This window comes from Desmodus rotundus, chromosome 2, assembly GCF_022682495.2.
Source record: "Desmodus rotundus isolate HL8 chromosome 2, HLdesRot8A.1, whole genome shotgun sequence".
NCBI classification, from domain to species: domain Eukaryota; kingdom Metazoa; phylum Chordata; class Mammalia; order Chiroptera; family Phyllostomidae; genus Desmodus; species Desmodus rotundus.
Window position 1 is genome coordinate 91862119 of NC_071388.1, and position 20192 is coordinate 91882310.

At 48.0% G+C, this 20192-nt stretch overlaps 1 protein-coding gene across 2 annotated transcripts; it reads left to right on the top strand.

The window, feature by feature from the left end:
• Nucleotides 1-7593: 7593 nt before the first annotated feature.
• Nucleotides 7594-19390, top strand: TIGIT (T cell immunoreceptor with Ig and ITIM domains). 2 transcript variants are annotated; one of them, XM_053918371.1, is made up of 4 exons: nucleotides 7594-7766; nucleotides 8827-9057; nucleotides 11797-11897; nucleotides 17116-19390. In XM_053918371.1, the coding sequence occupies exons 1-4, from the start codon at nucleotides 7703-7705 to the stop codon at nucleotides 17329-17331; spliced, it is 612 nt and encodes a 203-aa protein (XP_053774346.1). In that variant the 5' UTR covers nucleotides 7594-7702; the 3' UTR covers nucleotides 17332-19390. The 2 variants fall into 2 exon arrangements, with proteins under 2 accessions (XP_053774346.1, XP_024433730.2); XM_024577962.3 differs by having other exon boundaries at nucleotides 7597-7766; nucleotides 8728-9057.
• The last annotated feature ends 802 nt before the right edge of the window (nucleotides 19391-20192 follow it).

The window sequence follows — 20192 nt, forward strand, 5'->3', positions numbered from 1 at the left end:
TCTGTAGCCTCACCAGTATAGTGTAAAAATTTTGATTTTTGCTAATCTGGTGGGTGAGAAATGGTTTTACAGTATAGTTTTACTGTATATCTCTCTTTTCTGACTGGGATGGAGGAAATTTCCATGTGTTTAAGGAACATGTGTATTTCTTTTTCTACGAATTATCAGTTCACATATTTTGACGTCTTCAGGGTTCTTGGTCTTTTTTTGTTGATTTTTAGGATCTCCTTATCGTAAGGAGATAAATCATTTGGTTGTGAAATAAGTTCCAAATATTCTTTTCTACTTTACCATTGTCTTTTGTTCTTTATGATTGTTTTAAATCAAACACTTTTTAGAAAATAAAATGCCAAAGTTTAAAGATAAAAAGAGATCTTTGTTGTTGTTGTTCGATACTCTTTTTTTTTTTATCATTGTTCAAGTACCGTTGTCTCCATTTTCCCGCCACCACTTTACCTTGCCGCACCCACCCCCACCTCCCACCCCCAATCCTACCCCTCTGTGGCTTTGTCCATGTGTCCTTTATACATGTTCCTTGATGACCCTTCCCCTATTTTCTCCCCTTATCCACTCTCCCCTCTCCTCTGTCAGTTTGTTCTTTATTTCAATGTCTCTGGTTCTATTTTGCTTGCTTGTTTGTTTTGTTGATTAGGTTCCACTTATAGGTGAGATCATATGGTATTTGTCTTTCACCGACTGGCTTATTTCACTTAGCATGATGCTCTCCAGATCCATCCATGCTGTGGCGAAGGTAGGAGCTCCTTCTTTCTTTCTGCTGCATAATATTCCATTGTGTAAATGTACCATAGTTTTTTTATCCACTTATTTACTGATGGGCACTTAGGTTGCTTCCAGTACTTGGCTATGGTAAATTATGCTGCTATGAACATTGGGGTGCATAAGTTCTTTTGGATTGGTGTTTCAGGATTCTTAAGGTATAGTCCCAGCAGTGGCAGTTCCATTTTTAGTTTTCTGAGGAAATTCCATATTGTGTTCCATAGTGGCCGCACCAGTCTGCATTCCCACCAACAATGTACTAGGGTTCCCTTTTCTCCACAACCTCATCAGCACTTGTTGTTTGTTGATTTGTTTATGTTCTGACTGGTGTGAGTGGTATTTCACTGTGGTTTTAATTTGCATCTCCTGAGAGCTAGTGATGCTGAGCATCCTTTCATATGACTCTGGGCCCTCTGTATGTCCTGTTTGGAGAAGTGTCTCTTTAGGTCCTTTGCCCACTTTTAATTGGATTGTTTGTCTTCTTAGAGTGGAGTCATGTGAGTTCTTTATATATTTTGGAGATCTAACCCTTTCCAAGGTATCATTGGCAAATATGTTTTCCCATATGGTTGGCTCCCTTTTCATTTTGCTGATGGTTTTTTTTTTTTAGCTGTGCAGAAGTTTTTATTTTGATGAGATCCCATTTGTTTATTCTTTCCTTTATGTCCCTTGCTCTAGGGAACATATCAGTGAAAACATTGCTGTGTGGAATATTTGAGATTTTCCTGCCTATGTTCTCCTCTAGGACTTTTATGGTGCCATGACTTATATTTAAGTCTCTTACCTATGTTGAATTTACTTTTGTGTATGGTGTATGGGGAACCATTCCACACGTGGGAAATGTGGCCCAGACCCAACTCGGAAAAGCCAGTGGGGAGCGAGGTTGGCGGGCAGGACCTATGCCCACAGACAGGTTCTCCCGTGGGGAATCAGGCCTTCATTTTACCTAGGCTGCTATGAGACTTGTTTTTGCTAAAACTCCCTCACCCTGGATTGAGGCAGCAAATATTTACTGAGTCTTTAACTTCCTAAAGTCTGTGCTAAACCACCCAACTATGGAGTGTAACCAGTTCAACCACTTTCCCCCTTGATCTGTAACATCCTTCTCTTTGAAGCAATTAGCAGCATTCTGTCCTTTGTTGTCTGTAAAAGGTAATCACCTGTGATGAACCTGTGCATAGTAAATGAGGACCATCCTCAATGTAATGTGCCCAGAAAAGCAATAAAAACCTGTCCAGGCAAGGGTCAGCTCTCTCTTTTGAGCTCTCTCTAGCCCTCTTGCCCTCTCTCACTTAGAGAGTGGCCATGCCGTCCCTTTTTTTCCATGGGATTTCTGTAGTTCGTGTTTATTTGTCTACTGCTGCCACAACACAGGATCCTGCTGGCCGGGGTCCGTGTCAATGGTGTAAGTTGGTGGTTGAGTTTCACTTTTTTGCATGTAGCTGTCCAGATCTCCCAACACCATTTGTTGAAGAGGCTGTTTTTACTGCTAAAGAGATAATCTTAAAAATAGCTAGAGAAAAGCAGATAGTTATGTATAAAGGAGTTCCCCTGAGACCATCAGCTGATTTCTCAAAAGAGACCTTGCAGGCTAGAAGGGACTGGCAAGAAGTGTTCAAAGTCGTGAAAAGCAGGGACCTACAATCTAGATGACTCTATCCAGCAAAGCTGTCATTTAGAATGGAAGGGCAGATAAAGTGCTTCTCGGACAAGGTAGAGCTAAAGGAGTTCATCATCATCAAGGCATTGTTATACGAAATGTTAAAGGGACCTATATAAACAAAAAAAAGATCAAAATCATGAACATTAAAATGCCTATAAATTCACAACTATCGATAATTGAATCCAAATAACAAATCAAGCAAACAAGCAGAACAGAAACAGAGTCATAGATGTAGAGACCATTTGGAGGGTTATCAGCTGGGAGGGGAGGGAGAAAATGGGGGGAAAAGGTAGAGGATTAAAAAGCATAACTGGTAGGCACAAAGTAGACAGGGGGAGGTTAAGAATAACATTGGAAATGGAGAAGCCAAAGAATGTATAGGTATGACCCATGGACATGAACTAAGAGGGGAAATGGGGGTACTAGTTGGAGGGGGGGAAAGGGGGAAAATTGGGACAACTGTAATGACATAATCTTTAAAATATATTAAAAAAATTTATGTAGTCAAACTCCTTACAAAATTGTACTTACAATTCAGGATTTTGAGCCATAGTTAAAAAGGTTTTCTCTACTTCTAGGTTTTAAAGGAAGTCACCTAGGTTTTCTTCTAGTATTTGTATGGTTTCATTTAAAATTATATTTGGATAGCTAACTTATTTGAGTGAAGTTTTTTCATGTGGGTTTTTGCACATTTTTCGTCCAATTTATTCTTAAGTATTTTATCGTTTTTTACTGCTGTTGTAAATGAGTTTCTCTTCCAAAATATCTTCTAACTGGTTAATGGTTATATATTGAAAGACTACTTGTTTATTTATATTAATTTTATATCCTCCAAATTTTGCAGAATTTAAATTTTTGTGAGTCCCCCCCAATGATTCTCTTGGGTTTTCCATCAATAACTAGAAACAGTTTTATATACTTACTTTTAATTCTCATGCCTCTAACTGCCGCTCTCACCTAGTAAAGTCGGCTGATGTTTCTGAGGCGCCACTGTTTGTGGCGATAGTGAGCGTCCCGGTCTTACTCTTGACTCTCACAGGAAAACCTCCAGTGTTTTCCCATCAAAAGAGATGTGGGCTCTGGGGTGGGGTGTGTGTGTGTGTATGTAACTATGTTAAGAAAGAATTTATCAATATTTATTTCACTGAATGTTTTTTATTTAATCAGTCATGGGGATTGAATTTTCTTTTCAGCATTAAAGGAAATAACCATGAGTTTTCTATGTAGATCTAGTATTTAATATTAATAGATTTCCTAGCACTGAATCTCCTGGAATACATTCTACCTTGTTATTACGTATTTTGCTTAATATGCTATTGGGGTCTGTGTGACCATTTTATTTAGAATTTTTCTCCCTCAACACTTGTGAGGTTAGGACTGTATGTAATCCTAACAATTTTTATATCATTTTGAAGTTCACGTCATAAAACTAATTTAGAAGTTTCCCTTTACATCCTGTGTGTGTATATTTTAACCAACATTGGAATTACCTGCCCTTGAAAGGTTCGTTGTAGTCCGCCCGTGAAACGCCCTAGGCCTGGCATTCTCTTCGCTGGTGGAGGGAGAGCCCTGGATGATGGCACAGCTCCTGGAATGGATGAGGCGCTCACTTGTACGTTCACCCAGTCCTAGCTGCCCTGGAGGCTGAGGGCCCCAGAGAGTAGGACGCAGGACGAAAGTTTCCAGGACAGAGGACGCCTTTCCCAAGGCAGATGGGACTAGGGGTGGAACGCCAGTATGGTCCTATCTAGGACGGGGGAGGAGCGTTGAGGGGGTGATGTTGTGGGCGAGAGGCCTAAATTGAGGGGAGATCAGCTGCTTCTTCCCAAAGACTTTTCTATGACTCTGCACTCCAGACTGTCGTGGGGGGTCTCTCTCCTGTTTCACGGCTGGGAGGGGAAGGAAGTTCCCCGGAGTCCACTGAAGTCCTCCGCAGCCTTTGTCAGGGAGGTCCTCAGAGTTGCCTCGCCGAGGGGGCTGGACTGACTACAGTCAGCAATCCCACCCCCAGACTCTACCCACTCGCATTTACCAGGAGCCAGTTTCAGCCAACAAACCCCGGGGCTCACAGACTTATTAAAACGCCTCGGGTGATAGCCATTCCTTTCATGCTGGGCCTTTGATTTTCTGAGGCAGTTCTCTCCACAAAGGGCTTGCAAACAACTACCCCATTGCTCCGATGGCTCCCCCGGGAGACGGCTTTGCTATGGCATGGGGCAGATGGGGGAGGGGACACAGGGCAGTCCCTTCTCTGTTCTCGCTTTCCTGCTCCCAGAGCCCTTTGGAGACCGCGGGCATCAGGGCCCGCTGCCCCCTTGGCCACAAGACAGCCCGCCACCAGGAGGCGCTGGTCTGGAGACAGAGAGTGAGAGCCCCTGGCTGAGAGGCTCACTGCTGCCCGGCTGCAGGATGCTGCACTTGATGAGAGGCCGGGAAACGAGGGAGGGAGAAAGTTGTGGTATCCCTGAAGGTCCCCAACCATGTTGGAGCTCAGGGGGAGACTTTGGAGAGGCTGAAGATCAAAGACACTGCTGAGAGATTGGTTTGCACCCAGAGAAAAATCTAGGTAGTGTTTGCTGTGTACAAGTCAAAGGTCTTATATAAAGTGTGACCACGTCTGTTCTCCCGGTTCTGTGACCCCTGCCCATGGCCACAGGCTCCTGTCTACAGATGGGGGGTGGGGTGTCTGTGGGCTCACACGGTACTGCAGGGCCAGGGGAAGGCTGGGCTGTGAAAGGAATTGAGGGGCCTGGGGAGGGTTTTGCATTCTAGGCCAGCACTACTTCCCCTTTACCTGCAAACAGAGTCCCTTGGTATTTACATCCATGTAGCTGCAACAAGACTAACCAGACCCCTTTGGCCACAACTGCAAAAGTGAGGGCAGAGAAAACTACAGGGCTCCTTTTAAAACTTTCAAATGGAAAGGTGAGTCAGTATCTGACTGACTACAGAGGTTCATGCTGTGCCATGAGGTGGCCAACTGACGCAAAGGCTTGGGCGGCCTGGGAGCTCTCAGTCCAGGCCTGCTCTTCCCAGTGGCCGGTCAGACCAGCAAGTGTTCCAGATGGAGCCCCACCCAGTAGGAGGCTCCAAGCAGGGACTTCTGGAAGGTTCCCTGGGGAGAATCTTCCATCATACACCTTCCTTCAAGAATTCTTCAGGGTCCGGCTGGTACAGAGGCCACTTTTCTGCTGGGACATTTTACCCTCACATTCTCATGTCAGATGCGTGTGACAGTATGAGGAGGTCTTGGGGTCCAGAGACCAGGGTTTACTCCTGGCAAAACACACTCCCTAGATAGAGATTCTCCTCTGATTTCCCCTTTATTTCCTTAATTAATATTATCATCAATACTGCCACTGATGAATTGAACCCTTCCTGTGTTCCGCTGTTCTAAATACTCTCCCGAACTTTAATTCACCAAATCTTCACAATGACCCACGAAAAGGGGAGGGGATGTTTTATTTTTCTTACTGCAGATGAGGAAACTGAGTCCTAAGGAGGTTGAATAATTTTCTTAAGGTCACCAGACCAGGGTGAATGTGGACCCAGGTATTTGCTACTCCAGAGTCTGTTAATCACCAGCTCCAATGTCTCTGGAGAACGACATTCATCAGAATGGACTTGACTGTGTTCCTCTTTGAACTGATTGCTTAGAAACAAATAGAACAATTCCTTAACTTAAAAAAAAAATCCAGTCTGAATGTCTTTGTATTCTTCATTATATAAGACAGGTCTTGCCTCCCTGGTTTCCAGTTGCCCCTGCTGTAGAAACACAAGCTGTACGTTTATCCTGGCCCAGCATCTACCCCACTGTGTGCTCTGCTCCCACCAGCTGCTCCTGGCTTTCCCATGCCTGGCTTCTTCGGCTTGGCAACCAGTTTTGGAACGACAAGTTCAACCTCAGCACCTTTCCTTGGACACATGTTAGGTATCATGTTAAAGGAGCCATGACTGTTGAAAAGGGTGTTGTATTTTGATGTGAGCCTAGAAGGACAGGCTGACTTGGGAAAGGCAGTGAGAAGCTGGTGAGGCATGCATTTTCCAAGGGGCTGGCGGTGGGCTGTGGGACATGAATGGGCCCTGGTGCAGAGTTGGAAATAGGCAGAACCTAGGAAGGAGAAGAGGCTGGTCTGAGGTGAAGCATCAGTGGAAAAGGATGATAGGAGCCTGGAGGGTGTGGGATGCTCAGGGTGCTTGGCCCGAAACGAGGGGACAGAGCACCAGGCCTCGGATGCTTCCCCTGGGGGAGCTGTGTAGTTTCGGGATACACACTGTGGAGCACACCCAGAGAAGCAGGGGGGAGCCCTGAAAGCAGGCGAGTGTGGACCTTCCACCTCCTCTCCTCAGAGTGTGGCTTCACCAGAAAGTCTGCTTCGACTGTGAACTGTCAGAGGGCAGGGCTGTAATTATTTACGCTCATATTTCCAGAGCTGGCTATGAGTCTGGTGCTTTGTAGACACACAGGGACTTTCAAACGAACGAAGGAAGCGAGGGTCAACCAATCTCTTTCCAGGGTCAGGCGACTGGGAGCTCGCCCTACTCTGCATTCCTGGGGTTGCCACGAACAAGAAAACTCATTCTTCTGGTCTTCTCTGATAATACTCGGTCAGAGAGATTAAGCTGGAATTCAACCAAGTCTCAATTCATATGAACAAAACAGAAGATAGAAGATTCAAGGACAGGACCTCATTTAAGTGAATTCCTATGTTTGTCCAAGACTTGTGTCCCACTGGTGTCTGGTCCCCCATAGTAGATGCCTCTTGCTCACTGGCTCCTTACATTTCGAGTGCAGTTCCTAGCCTAGAAGTGAACAGACTTGAGTTTCTCTTATCTTTGCACACTCTCTAGTAGGGTGAAGTCAGGGAGAGACAGTGAACCCCGTTGGTAACAGGTTCTATAAATCCTAGGTGTGCCACGGATATCCTGAGCTTGTTAAATAAAGGCTGATTTAAAAAAAAAAAGTGCAGTAAGAGAATTTAAAACAGCAGATTGACTAATAGTAATCCAAAGACCAGTGTAATGTACCTCTAACCACAGCTTTGCTTATTTTTTAATGTGTTTCCTTCATGATCTTTCTTGTGGCTCGCCTGTGCACTGTGTGTACTTGTTGAGAAATTTATCTGTCTTTGGTTTTGCTGAACTCAGTTTTTCCGAGACCCTCTCTCCTCATAGCTCAGTTTCGCCTCGCCATCTGCAGTGGGCCCGTTTCCGTGGCAGACGAGGCCACATCTGCTTCCTGGAGGCCCTCTGGGCAGAAGCATGCAGTGGTGCCTCCTGCTGATCTGGGCCCAGGGGCTGAGGCAGGCTGCTGTGCTGGCTTCAGGTAAGGGGGGCAAATCCAGCCTAGATAGAACCGAAGGTGGAAGGAGAGTGGGGAGGAGGACGGGGGAGGCTGGGAGTGAACGCTGCGTCTGCCTGCAGGAAGAGAACCACAGTTTTCAGAGCCCTGCATCCCCCTCTCCTCCTCTGAGAAGGAGGCACAGGTCTGTCGTGGGTGGCAGATGAAGGACCTGAGGTCGGGCAAGCGTGGCTGGCCCACCCAAGAAAGGAGGCAGCGGGAGACAAAGGGACTAAGGAGGAGGAATAGTCAATTCGCTTTTAGAATTTCACTACTGCTCCATCTTCTCTACTTTTGTCCTTGAGGAAACTTCTGGAAAAATATTGTACAAGAATTGTTTTCTTCACAGATTCTAGAGGTTCTACCATTATAGGTTGAATCTATGTTAAATCTATTTCCTTCTGTGTTAAAAGGGACCCGAATATTTAAAAACTGCAGCACACATTAGTTTTTATGTCGCTTTCTGAACCATGGAAGGGGGGTAGGGGCCAAACGGTGGCCTTGCGTTGGAGAAACAGTTTCTCTCCAGTGCTCCTTCCTTTTGGATCCCATGGCTTTCCTGGAGGGCTTTCTGGGTCCCCAAGTGGCAGTCACCCAAACAGCCATATTTCAAAGGAGAATGAGTCCAGCACAGAACTGAGCTGCTGGGAGATACAGTGAAACAGAAGCAGTGGCTCACAGGGCCTGCACTCTGGGTGGGAGACAAAGTAAGCCCATGAAAGCAAGGGGTGAGCAGGCCACGGACCTATATCGCGGCGGAGTATCCTGGGATGGCGAAGTGCTCCACTGTGTGGCAATTAGTCCCCCTGGGGGAGGGACAGGAGGGACTGTGGAGACTAACATTCCAAAGGCCAATTCTGGACGCCAAGCCCCTTGGAATTTCCGTGGGAAGGTCCAAGGCCAGCTGCTGACCGGAGACTCATGCATGCTTTTTTCCCTGCCCTAGGAGCTGTGACAGGCACAATAATAACCACAAGGGATATTTCTGCAGAGGAAGGAGGCTCTGTCACCTTACAGTGTCACCTTTCCTCTACCACTGCCACAGTGACTCAGGTGGACTGGAAGCAGCAGGACCAAATGCTGGCCATTCACCATGCTAACATGGGATGGCACATCCACCCAGCCTTCAGGGAGCGAGTGGCCCCCGGCCCCAACCTGGACCTCACTCTCAGGTCGCTGACCACGAACGACACAGGGGAGTACTACTGCATCTACTACACCTTCCCTGATGGCATGTACAAAGGGAGACTCTTTCTGGAGGTCCTGCAAAACTCAGGTACGCCCTCTGGGCAGAGGGGCTGCTGAACCTCATCCTCTAGGATAGAAAAGGCATCCGTGCCAAACATGGTGGAGCAGGGCCTCCCACCCCAGGCTCACATCCACATCACCTGGGAGCTTTTAAATAATGCTGATGACAATGCCCCGTCCTGGACCGACTCCATCAGCATCCCTAGGGGCAGAGCCAGGGTGTGGCAGGCTCTACGGGTGTCCCTGGTGACTTGAATGTGCAGCAGGGCTGAGACCCACACTTTTGGGTGTAAGAAGGACATTTTATGTGTGTTTACTAGAAAGACGAGTTGATAAGGTCATCTGGAAAATTTTCTCATTTATTAGTTTAGCATGGATCATGCAAATTAGAATTAGCCCCCAAATTTATAAAGCATTAGAGCTGGTTAAAAACGAAGCTTAAAAAAGTTTAAACTTTTTTTTCTATGACAGTTGACATGCAATATTATATTAGTTTCAGGTGAACAACATAGTGATTAGAAATTTATATAACCTATAAAGTGATCGCTCACCCTGATAATTTTAGTGCCCATCAGTCACCATACATAGTTATTACAATATTATTACTGTATTCCCTATGCTGTACCTTACATCTCTGTGGTTGTTTTTATATCTGGCAATTCCTGCATCTTAATCCCTTCCTCTTTCACCTATTCCCCCATCTCTCTTCCCATCTGGCGACCGTCCGCTTGTTCTCTGTTTCTATGAGTTTATTTCTGTTTTGTTTGCTCATTTATTTGTTTTTTAGATCCTACATATATGTGAAATCATATGGTATTTGTCTTTTCTGTCTGACTTATTTCACTCAGCATAATACCCTCTGGGTCCATCCTTGCTGTTGCAAATGGGAAGATTCCCTCCTTTTTCCGACAGACCAGCGTCCCACTGTGCGCACGCGCCAGCTCTCCCCCACGCGCCGTCTGTCAATGGACACGACGCGGCTGCCGTCTTGGCCATTGTAAATGTGCTGCAGTGAAGCTAAGGGTGCACATGTCTTTTCAAATTAGTGTTTGGAGTTCTTCACATAAATACCTAGAAGTGGAATTGCTGGGTCATATGGTAGTTCTATCTTTCATTTACGATAATTTACATTTGTGCATACTTCATAGTTTCCAAAATAACCTCACATTCACTATCCATCTGGACACGTGAACCAGTTGTCTGGAAGGTGAGAAAGGATTATTATCACACCTGAGAGAGAACGTAGCGGAGTGGATATGAGCTCAGACCGGCGCCAGACAGCCCGTGTCCAAACCCTGGCGCTGCTGTTGACCTCGGGCAAGATTACGTAACTCCTCTGGGCACTGGTTTTCACATTAGTGAAATGAGGGTAATTGTAAGACCTTATGAGGTGCTGACACAGGACTGAATTCCTTACTGCAAGAAAATGCCTAGAAACAGCCCTGGGAGCAGGCGTGGGAAGCACTAAGTGAGTCTTAGCTGTGGCTGCAAGGCCTCTGCCCTGGCTTGCTCAGAGCATGACCACTGATTTTGACTCGGTTGTTCTGGTTCCCCTAAACTGCGCCCTCGGAACTGCAATTTGCTTATTGTGTTGGAGATTAAGTTTTATGAGTTAGCAAAATCTGTGAAACTGTTACCTTAAAGTTTCTTCTCACATGCTACTTCTCCGCGGGCTCCGACGTAGGCCCATGAAGCGTGCGGACCAGAGCCTGCGTCTTTTCCTGGTTCTGTGGACAGCCCTCTGCAACTGCCCTCCCCGACTGCTTTGCTCCCCGTCTGCCCTCTTTCCTCACCTGGGGCCAAAGCCGGGCCCTGAATCCTCAGGGCAGAAGAAACTCATTCTGGGAATTTGGGCTCCCTCTCCTACCCTTCCTGGCTCCGTGTGGGGACTGTGGGCACTGCCCTGTCCTAAGGACAGCGTTCCTTAGTCACCTACCCGGCAATCTAAGCCCATCATTGGAGGGAAGAGGCCCCGGCCTCTGCTACACCCTTCTCTTTTCTCCCTGGACACCCAAGTTCTGCCCAAGTTTCTGGGAAGGAGGGGGAGATGGGGTGGAGTGGCCAGAAACCCTCCCACCTACAGCTGGGCAAGGCGGGCGACTGTCCTGTTTCCCTCACACCCCCTTGGGCCAAATGTCACTCCTCTCTTTAAAACTCCCTCCTGCCTCTTCCTCCTTCCACTGACATTTTATGTCAATAGAAATCCACTTATTCGCATCTGAATTCCTATCACAGACATTTATTAGGCACCATGTGTGATATGAATTAAAGGAAAACAGCAAAAGGATGGTACTCCCTTCGGGTCCCACAGCCAAGGTAGACAAGTGTTAGAGGCTTAAGGTGAAAGGTTATGTGCTTTTTTCTTTTTTGTACATTAGTATTAATTTTATTTTAATTTTTAAGTTATTTTTCTACTAGTATGATTATAAAAATGAAGTTTAATAAAAGTATTCCTTTTCCATTTTTTCTGGACGTTATCATTTGTTTCATTTCATGACAATCACTACAAGGTTTTGTAGCATCGGGGGAGGGGGTGTAAACACGGTCTGCGCTGGAGGCGGGAGTGCCAGGCAGACCTCCGCTGGGTGTCAGCGCCCCTGACGCGCCCGCCCGGCAGGTGCTCTGCTGTCCGAATCCGAAGAGCTGGGCCGATGGGTCCAGGGCCCTGGCTGGAGGAAGGCCCGGCCAGTCCCCACCTCTGCGCACTGGTGCTCCGACTTCGCTGGGAAGCGGTCGGCCCATTTTCTTTATTCTGTCCTCCCACCAGGGGCTGAGCAAGGCGCTGGCTTCCAGATCCTATTGCTTGGAGTCATATTGCTGGTGGTCATCTGCACAGCGGTCACAGCGGCAGTCGCATTGACCAGAAAGGTAATGATTCTGGCCACACATCCCAGTCATGACACCCCATCCCGCTGCCCTGGCCCTTTCACAGTCTGTTTCTGTCCAGAGAGAGACTTAGAGGTGATCTCCCCACTGCTCTTTGTGCCTTTTTCAGGGTCCTTGTTTTGTTTGCCTTTTTGTGAAGTTGTTCATATTCTTCTTCTGTCCCTTCCCTTATCTGGGCCAGTTGGACGGTTGGGCCAGTCCCCTGGGAGGCTGATGGGTCTACTCTGGCTTTGATGCATCTTGGGAATGTACTCTGTGCTAGGCGCTTCTGTACATTAGCTCATTGAATTTTAACAATCCTTCAGCAGTGCTGGGCCACCCAGCGATTCTGCAGGATGAGAAATAAGAGCGTGTGAGACCCCCGATTTCCCATCAAGACCCTGGTAGAGGAGACTCGCGCAGGCTCAAGTCCAGCCTTCCCTGCGGGAGAGAGCGCTTCTGTAAATGCCGCTGAGGAGGGCCTTTGACTCTCACATTCTCCTCTCAGTTGCTGACAGATTTTTCTTTCCTGCACAGCACACCGGGAGAGTCTAGCAAAAGCCACCCACTCCCCCGGCCCTAATAACCACTGCTTCCCCCACACTTCTGGCACCGGCTCAAAGTCACCTCCCATCTGTGCCCCACCCCTCTCAGCACCGGCAGTGGGGTCTGTGCTTCCACAGTCCATCCAAGGCCATTCCCAGGGGCGGCTGTTTTAGATCAGGTCCAGGACAGAGAGCCTGATGTGTGGATTCTGGCCACAGTAGGGTGAGTGAGCGCTCAGGTGAAGGGTGTTGAGGGAGGTAGAAGGGGGCCAAGGGGAGAAAGCTCTGCACGCAGTGGGCTCAGCCGGAGACTTGGTTGAAGCAAGAATTGTATGCAGAGCTGGTTGCACCTTGAGGCAGGGAGCTGGCCTTGTAAAACCCACCTCAGTCAGTCACTGCCTGCTGGCTGCTCACCAGGGAGGCCCAAGGGTGAGCCCCTCAGTCTGCACTCCCAGGTCTGGGGGATGGGGCACTGGTCAGGCAGGCGGGGTCTGGGCAGGGCACCAACAGCGCCCCCGACAGGCCCCTGGAGCCAGCAGGTTGCAGTATGTGGGACTGTGACCTTGGGAGTCAGACAGACCTGGGGTGGACCCTGGCTCTGGCCGTGTCACCAGCCTTGCCAACCCTCAGCTTCAGCATCGGTGACTCGGAAATAATTGTGGTGCTGTTCTCATGGGGTTGTGGGAAACTTAAGTCAAATAATTCAAGTAAGCCACTTGGCATTTTTCCTGGCATGTATTAATAACCATCACTCTTATAAATATATGGTTTTATAATTATTATAAATTTTATTTATTATAATACCACATAATACTCGGTACTCAATAAATATTTATATTGCATGGATCTACTAGACTAAATGAATGAATATTATTTGCCCAGAAGCTTTGGCAGAAGTGCCCCCAGGGTACCTTCTGTGAGGCTCAGGGGAGGAGGATGTGCCCCTCTGCTGGACCAGGGCTACCCGGCGCATTGCCCTTCCTCCTTACCATCCCCCCGGGGGCAGTGCTGTACCTGCCGGACCCAGCTGCAATCTCAGCAGCTGCCTCAGATCCTTTTGGACACAGGTGGCAAACACAAGGCCCGCTGGCTGAATCCCACCCTCCACCTTGTTTTATCCGGCCCTGCACCTTGTCTGTGCTACCCAGCAGCAGTGCTGAGCTCTCACTTAACTGTTAAGGAGTAGCTACATTCATACAGTCCTGCAATTACATTCGGCTCTTTGAAGGCAACCGTGAGGCTGATGTGGCCCCCCAGTGAAAGTGAGTTTGACATCCCTGCTTTAGGACATCAGTGTGTTAATTCCAGACTTGTTTTTTACACCGATTCCAATTACAGAGTCCCCCATGCAGGACAAAAGGCAAACGGAGCAGTTGAGAGACCCACCTCCGACATATTTCTGATTTCTAGAGGACTTTTTGAAGCCAAAAGAATCCTCAGATTCAGAGGCCAGCATGGCCGGTCTAAGAACAAGAAGGAGAACGCACAAGCTTGAGGGGCACGGCAGCTCTCTGAGAACGAGTTGCCTGCACTCCCCCTAATGATGGATGGGCCGCGTCAATGGCTGCTGCACTTCTTTTAAGCACAGCACCAGCGTGAGCTCTGATAACCCCCCTTTTCCTCAGACTACTTGCAGATAAGGTGCAGCCCCTCCTGCTGAAAAGGAATGAATGAAACAGTAGGAGGGGAGAGACTGCCGGACTCCTGTGTGTGATTCCGAGACTATGGCCTGTCTCCAGCCCAGCCCCTCGGGCCTGCAGCTGTGTGTCACTTGGATTTTTCTTATTTGTTCGCAGCGAACATCCCTGCAGCCCTACCCACCCTCCCACTCAGTGCCCCGCAGACATTTGTGTGCTGCTGAGCTTGGCACTGCTGCCAGTGGTGGTGCTGGTATGCCTCGTCCAGGAAGGAGGGGAGGGGGCGTGGGGGCAGAATGAAATGTGGTTTGTTTGTTGTTGTTTTCCATTGCTGCGTGTGGCTCTTTGTGATTCTGTCCTTCAGGTCTTCGGTGCGGGTGAGGGACATGCTCTAGAGTGGGTTCCGGGAGGACTGAAAGGGTGTCATCTTTGTGCTGGTGTCATTAAGCATTTCGGGTGCCGTCCTGTGGGGACCTGCTGTGTTTGGTTTCCTCGCCCTAGCGCAGCCCTGGCCTGTGCTGCTCTCAGACGGGTGCGGGTGCGAGGGCTGGCTTCACATCCTTGGTTTTCTCCAACAGTGTGGTGGCCTGTTGTCCCACAGGTGACTGCAGGCGTCCGACCATGAGCCCCTACTTTGATTTGGAAAATCCAGTTCTTTTAGGTACAGGGCTGTCGGAGAATGTGTGTGTGTGTGTGTGTGTGTGTGTGTGCGCCAGTCCTAAGACATATATTAGGCATCTGTTATGGGCTCTGGGGTTACACAGAGGAACACAGTCCAGGCCCCACGCTCAGGGGGCTGCACTTTGAGGACACGGAGGGCAGACAAAAAGTGTCAGGTGGCAGCGTTCAGTGTTACACAGCAAACATTCAGGACCATATACTAGCCCAGGGGGAGAATGCAGCACTCCTGGAAGGTCAGAAGGGTTTCTTTTTTAAAAAATCCTCACCTGAGAATATGTTTTTTATTGATTTGAGAGAGAGTGAGAGGGAGAGAAAGGGAAACATGGTGTGAGAGACAAACATCAATTGGTTGCCCGACCGGGATTTGAACCCACAACATTTTGGTGTATGAGTTGCCATTTCAACCAATGGAGCCACCCAGCCAGGGCCAGAGAAGGCTTCTTGGACAATGTGCTGTGGAGCCGAGTCTGTAGGACGGAGTAGACAACTTTTTCAGGGAACTGCAGAGAACGGACAATGGGTGCAACGTACACAAACCTGGGGAGTCAGGAAACAGTGCCTGGCTTTCTAGAAGCCGCAGGGTGAGAGGCAGCTTGGTTGAGGAGAAAGCATAGCTGGAGTCAGACGGACATAAGTCAGAACTGGATTGGTTCTTGGGCAGATGACTGCACTGGTCTGTGCCTAGGAGCTAGCTCAGAACTTCCGTAGGGGTGTTGGTGAGATTACAGGAGAAGACAGCCCAGTACAGGCTCACAGTGGGTTCTCAAAAATGGTAGCTCTCTGGCATCAGGCCTCACACTAGAAGTTGGGGTGTTGGCTGGGGAAGGGCTACAAGACATGAAGCTGAGAAGGTGAGTGTGACCAAGTCACACAGGCATTTGGGGGGCGTCGCACAGTCTCCCGAATGGTAGACTTCCTTCCCAGCAGAATGCACCTCATACAATGGTTTTTCCTTTCTTTCTTTCTTTCTTTCTTTCTTTCTTTCTTTCTTTCTTTCTTTCTTTCTTTCTTTCTTTCTTTCTTTCTTTTTCTTTCTTTCTTCTTTCTTTCCTTCCTTCCTTCTTTCCTTTCTTCCTTCTCTTTCCTTTCCTTTCCTTTCCTTTCCTTTCCTTTCCTCTTTCTTTCTTTCTCTTTTTCTTTCTCTCTCTCTCTCTCTCTCTCTCTCTCTCTCTCTCTCTCTCTCTCTCTCTCTCTCTCTCTCTCTCCTCTCTCTCTCTCTCTCTCTCTCTCTCTCTCTCTCTCTCTCTCTCTTTCTTTCTTTCTTTCCACAACTTAAGTGGTTTTATAGATACCTTGAAGTCCTCTTGTGGCCCCTGTAAACAATGGGGGACATCAAAGGGTTTTAGGCAGAAGCATGGCATGGTCCAGCTTCCATCTTTGAACACCACCGGCTGGTGGCCATGTGGAAGTTAGATAGAGCTCCCAGGGTCTCTAGAGGCAGGTGAGTATGAAGTATGGGTGAGAGAGAAGAGATGAAAGTAGGGATAGGAAAGGGAGTAGATTTCAGATTTTCTGAGGAGTAAAACAGGAGGGGATTTTATCTCCACCTGGAGTTTAACATTAGCTCCCAGGCTTCTGGCCAGGTAGACGATGGGTGCCTTAAGGCACGTTAGAGGCTGTGGGGCAGGAGCAGTGCGTGCGGGAGGCAGGTGTTGTGTGCCTCAGAGGCAGGCTGAGCCTGAGCTTGCTGTGGGGCTGTTGCCAGGCGGCCTTGCCCAGTGAGCAGGTGGGCGCCTGGGTCTGGATCTCAGGGCAGAAGCCGGGGTTGGTTCAGGTAGAGATTTGGGAATCACCAGAGGGAAGAAGGTGGTTATAGATGGTCATTTAGATGCAGTGACTCAAAGACAATGTTGAACGTGAGAAAGCAGAGAGCCGAACCCTGGGAAAACCGTTTATTTGAGGAGCTGATGTGCAAGCAGAACAAAGAGCAAGGCTGGCCAAAGATGAAGGTGGGGTTACCAGGAGGAAGAGGAGAAGCAGGAGGGAGCGGTGCCATGGAAACCTGGGAAGGAGACCACTTAGAGAGGAAGAGGTCCATGGGGCCGGGGTGGTCAAGAGGAAGAGAGAAGTGGGGTGCAGGTGCCTCCTGAAGCTTAGTGAACAGGAAGGAATGCGCGCAGACACACTGCTTGTGTAGCAAGTGTTGTTCCAGCAGCGGTTAGCGCTGCAGCCCAGCGGTGACAAAGGTGAGACATTAAAGGTCAAGAAGTCAATGTTGGTGAGAACACAGCTTCACCTGAGTGTGTGTGTGTGTGTGTGTGTAGGAAAGGAAAAGAGAGATCACTGTAATTATGTGTCATATTGAGTAATTTTTGAATACCATCCCTACATACTCACTTTGGAGTTTGTTTGTTTTAGAGGAAATTTCTTCGAATTCGTTCTGCGGGAAGTGGCATCCGGAGAGTGCCGCCTGAACAGGAAGAATGGGGTCCCAGCGTCCTGTCATCCCCTGGAAGCTGTGTGCAGGCAGAAGCCGCACCTGCTGGAGACGACTATGCTGAGCCACACGACTACTTCAACGTCCTGAGTTACAGAAGCCTCGGGGACATCAGCTTCCCAGCAGAGACTGGTTAGCTCCTAGAGACACAGCCGCTGCTCTATTACAGATGGATGTTTAGGGTCTGCACTCTCCTCACTGCTGTGTGTGTGTGTGTGTTCAGTTGAGTGAATGAATGTCACCTTCTTCTTTGTCTGCATTTCCGTGCCCTTCTCTTCCACTCTGTCGTGGCAGACCAGGGTGAACAGCTTGACTTGATTATGAATGCCATGTTAAAAAAAATTTTGACCTGGTTTTGAATCTGGCATTTTGAGCCCATACTGTGACTCTGAGCTGTTCATTCCTCCTTCTCATGTCACTGAGCAGGGGGTCAGGTTATGGGGTCATTGTCATTTTTGCCAATGTTCACACATTCAAGACATTTCAGGATTAAGGGGTGGGACCAGCTTTTGCGGGGAGATTCTAGGATGACTAAACTGGTCATGAGTCTCAGCCCTTTAAGAAGTTACAGGCAAGGGGAGAGATAACGGGGACATGGAAGGGTGGTAAGGATATAAGGATAGGAGACACAGGCCTTGGGGAAGACGTGCCCCTCTCCTCTGGTGTGCGATGGCCAGGACAGGCTTATCTCTGGCGAAGAAGTGTAGGCGGATGCAGGGCACAGTGAGGCTGGTCTGGTGAGGGCAGGAGTTTTGTCCAAAGAACTTGTTTTGTCCAAGGAGCTAAAAGCCCCACAAGGAAGACCCTGGTACCAAGGGAACCAATGAGACTTCAGATTTTACTCTCTGGGCAGGCGGTTCTAGCCCACGCTTGTTGAATGTACTCAGAGCGTAGTGCTGCACTGAGGAGGAGGACTCCAGGCTCTTCCAGCCGCGCGGGGGGAAGCCCCGGAAGCGGTGCCTGCTCACCGCAGGTGGCATCTTAGCTCTTGGGTGGTGACCCACCTCTTGTCTATCTACCCACTATTAAGCTTTGAAGAAATAACTTGCTTTCCACTAAAAGGAAAACCTAGATTTTTAAAATAAGGACTATTCCTAGGGAAAAAAAAATAAAAGGAGGGTGATAGAGAGTTTTAAAAAATGTACGCTCCCAAACTATCTTCTCTGAACCCTTAAATTCGGCCCTTACGCCTTTGTGCTGGGGCTGGGATGACATCTGAGCTGCTCATTTCTGTTTAAGTGGCATTAGGCTTTTACCCTCCCACTGCCTCCCTTGAGAAATGAGGAAGGAGGCTGGCTTACAGGTGAGCAATTTTCTTTTGCGGGCAAGGGAACTGAGAGAGAATGTGAAGCAAGCTGCCTCTTGCCAACCATTAAAATAAAGCATTGCCTTGCTCCCTGAAAATTAGGCTGGTTGAGCAAGAAGACAATTCAATTCCTACTCCTCCTTGAATTTTTATTTTTTTTATCTCTCACGTATCAACCAAACAGATCTGTAGTTAGGAGCAATGAACTGAGATCTGTCCAGAGTGCAAGGTTTTTGAAAGAAAGAGAGATACGTGGAAAACACCGCTATTTGCCACGGCAGTACACAGCATTTTTCTTGTAAAACTAGTGCAAATTGGTTGGGAGTAGAACACAATTCACAGGCAGGAAATGAACTAAGATGTAATGATGAAAAGGGAGTGGTGTTTTGATTTGATGGAGCTGTGTTTTGGGCCAAGGTAGACTGAGAGTTGGGTGTTATTTAACATGATTATTGTAACTGGGGAACACTTACAAATACCATTTGGAGTTGATATAAATACAAAGGGACCAATGGATGCTGTAAGTTGGTCAGGTAACTAAAATGAGATCGAATTCAACAACAACAACAAAAACATTTAAAAGTGGAATGCGATGGACAAATTTTCCTTGGAGACCCAGAGGAGACAAAGCGGTAAAAGCCCAATTCAGGCGTCGTGCATGGTCAGGTCCAGCAGCCGCTGTCTGCCAGTAGCTACGGACACGTGAGATGAGCTTGGTCTAGATGGAGCTGTGCGTTGCTTGAAGGGTAAAACACACGCCAGATTTTGAAGACTTAATGTGAATAATAAGAATGTAAACTGTCACATTAATAACTTAAAATGTTGATCACATGCCAAAATGAAAATGTTTTGGATATGCTGAGTTAAATAAAATATATTATTAAAATGAATTTCTCCTATTTATTTTTACTCTCTCAATGTGACTACTGGGAAATGTAAAATTGTGTCTGTGGTTCCCGCTGCATTTCTGTTGGACCAGGTAGCTCCAGACTCTAAGCCTGAGCCGTGCTGGCATCTGGGGCAGTGTTTATCTTTGACTGGTAGTCTCTGTCACTCTCTCATTCAAATGGGGTTTCATTAGACTTTTTCCTTTTAGTATGTCTTTCTAGAAATACATAGAGTCACAGGGGAGCCTGAGGTGGGGACCACCAAGTGCAAACAGGAAGAGGCCCTAGGCTCTCTCGGACCCCCTCTGTACTCCTTCACAGGAGGAGATGAGCACAGGAGGGGATGAGAGTTCATGGAGAAATAAGTTTACTGCTGCCCGACTCCTTATCACCCCACACTCGAAGTCTGGGCACATAGAGTCTGATCTACAATCCAAAGAATTATACTGAACAAATACGAGAAAATCGAGGCAGGCAGCTTGGAGGGAGATGATCTTCCTTGAGTGGACAGGATCTTCGCATGCAGTTTCATTTCATGAGTTGCCCCTTCTCACCCTGTGAGCCCCTGGAGTCCCAGCGCCACCGCACAGCCAGGTTCCTACAGGTTCTAGTGGTGGTGAGCTGGCCGGGCACACTGGCCGTGCGTTGCACAGGAAGGGTGGTGTCCTGGTGGCCAACCGCACCCCACAAAAAGGAGGGAGTCAGAAGCACGGCTGTGCTGTCAGCTGTGCAGTATGAGTTTTGTTCAGTCTTCTGGTTCTTTCCAGTCCTGCTTCAGTGCTGTAACTAGTAACGTAATCCTGCA

Excerpts from the sequence above, each read along its gene's own strand:
- TIGIT (XM_024577962.3), top strand. The coding sequence starts at position 7,703 with ATGCAGTGGTGCCTCCTGCTGATCTGGGCCCAGGGGCTGAGGCAGGCT. Across the intron at positions 9,058-11,796 it reads GGAGGTCCTGCAAAACTCAG|GGGCTGAGCAAGGCGCTGGC; the intron begins GTACGCCCTCTG and ends TCCTCCCACCAG. Across the intron at positions 11,898-17,115 it reads CAGTCGCATTGACCAGAAAG|AGGAAATTTCTTCGAATTCG; the intron begins GTAATGATTCTG and ends TGTTTGTTTTAG.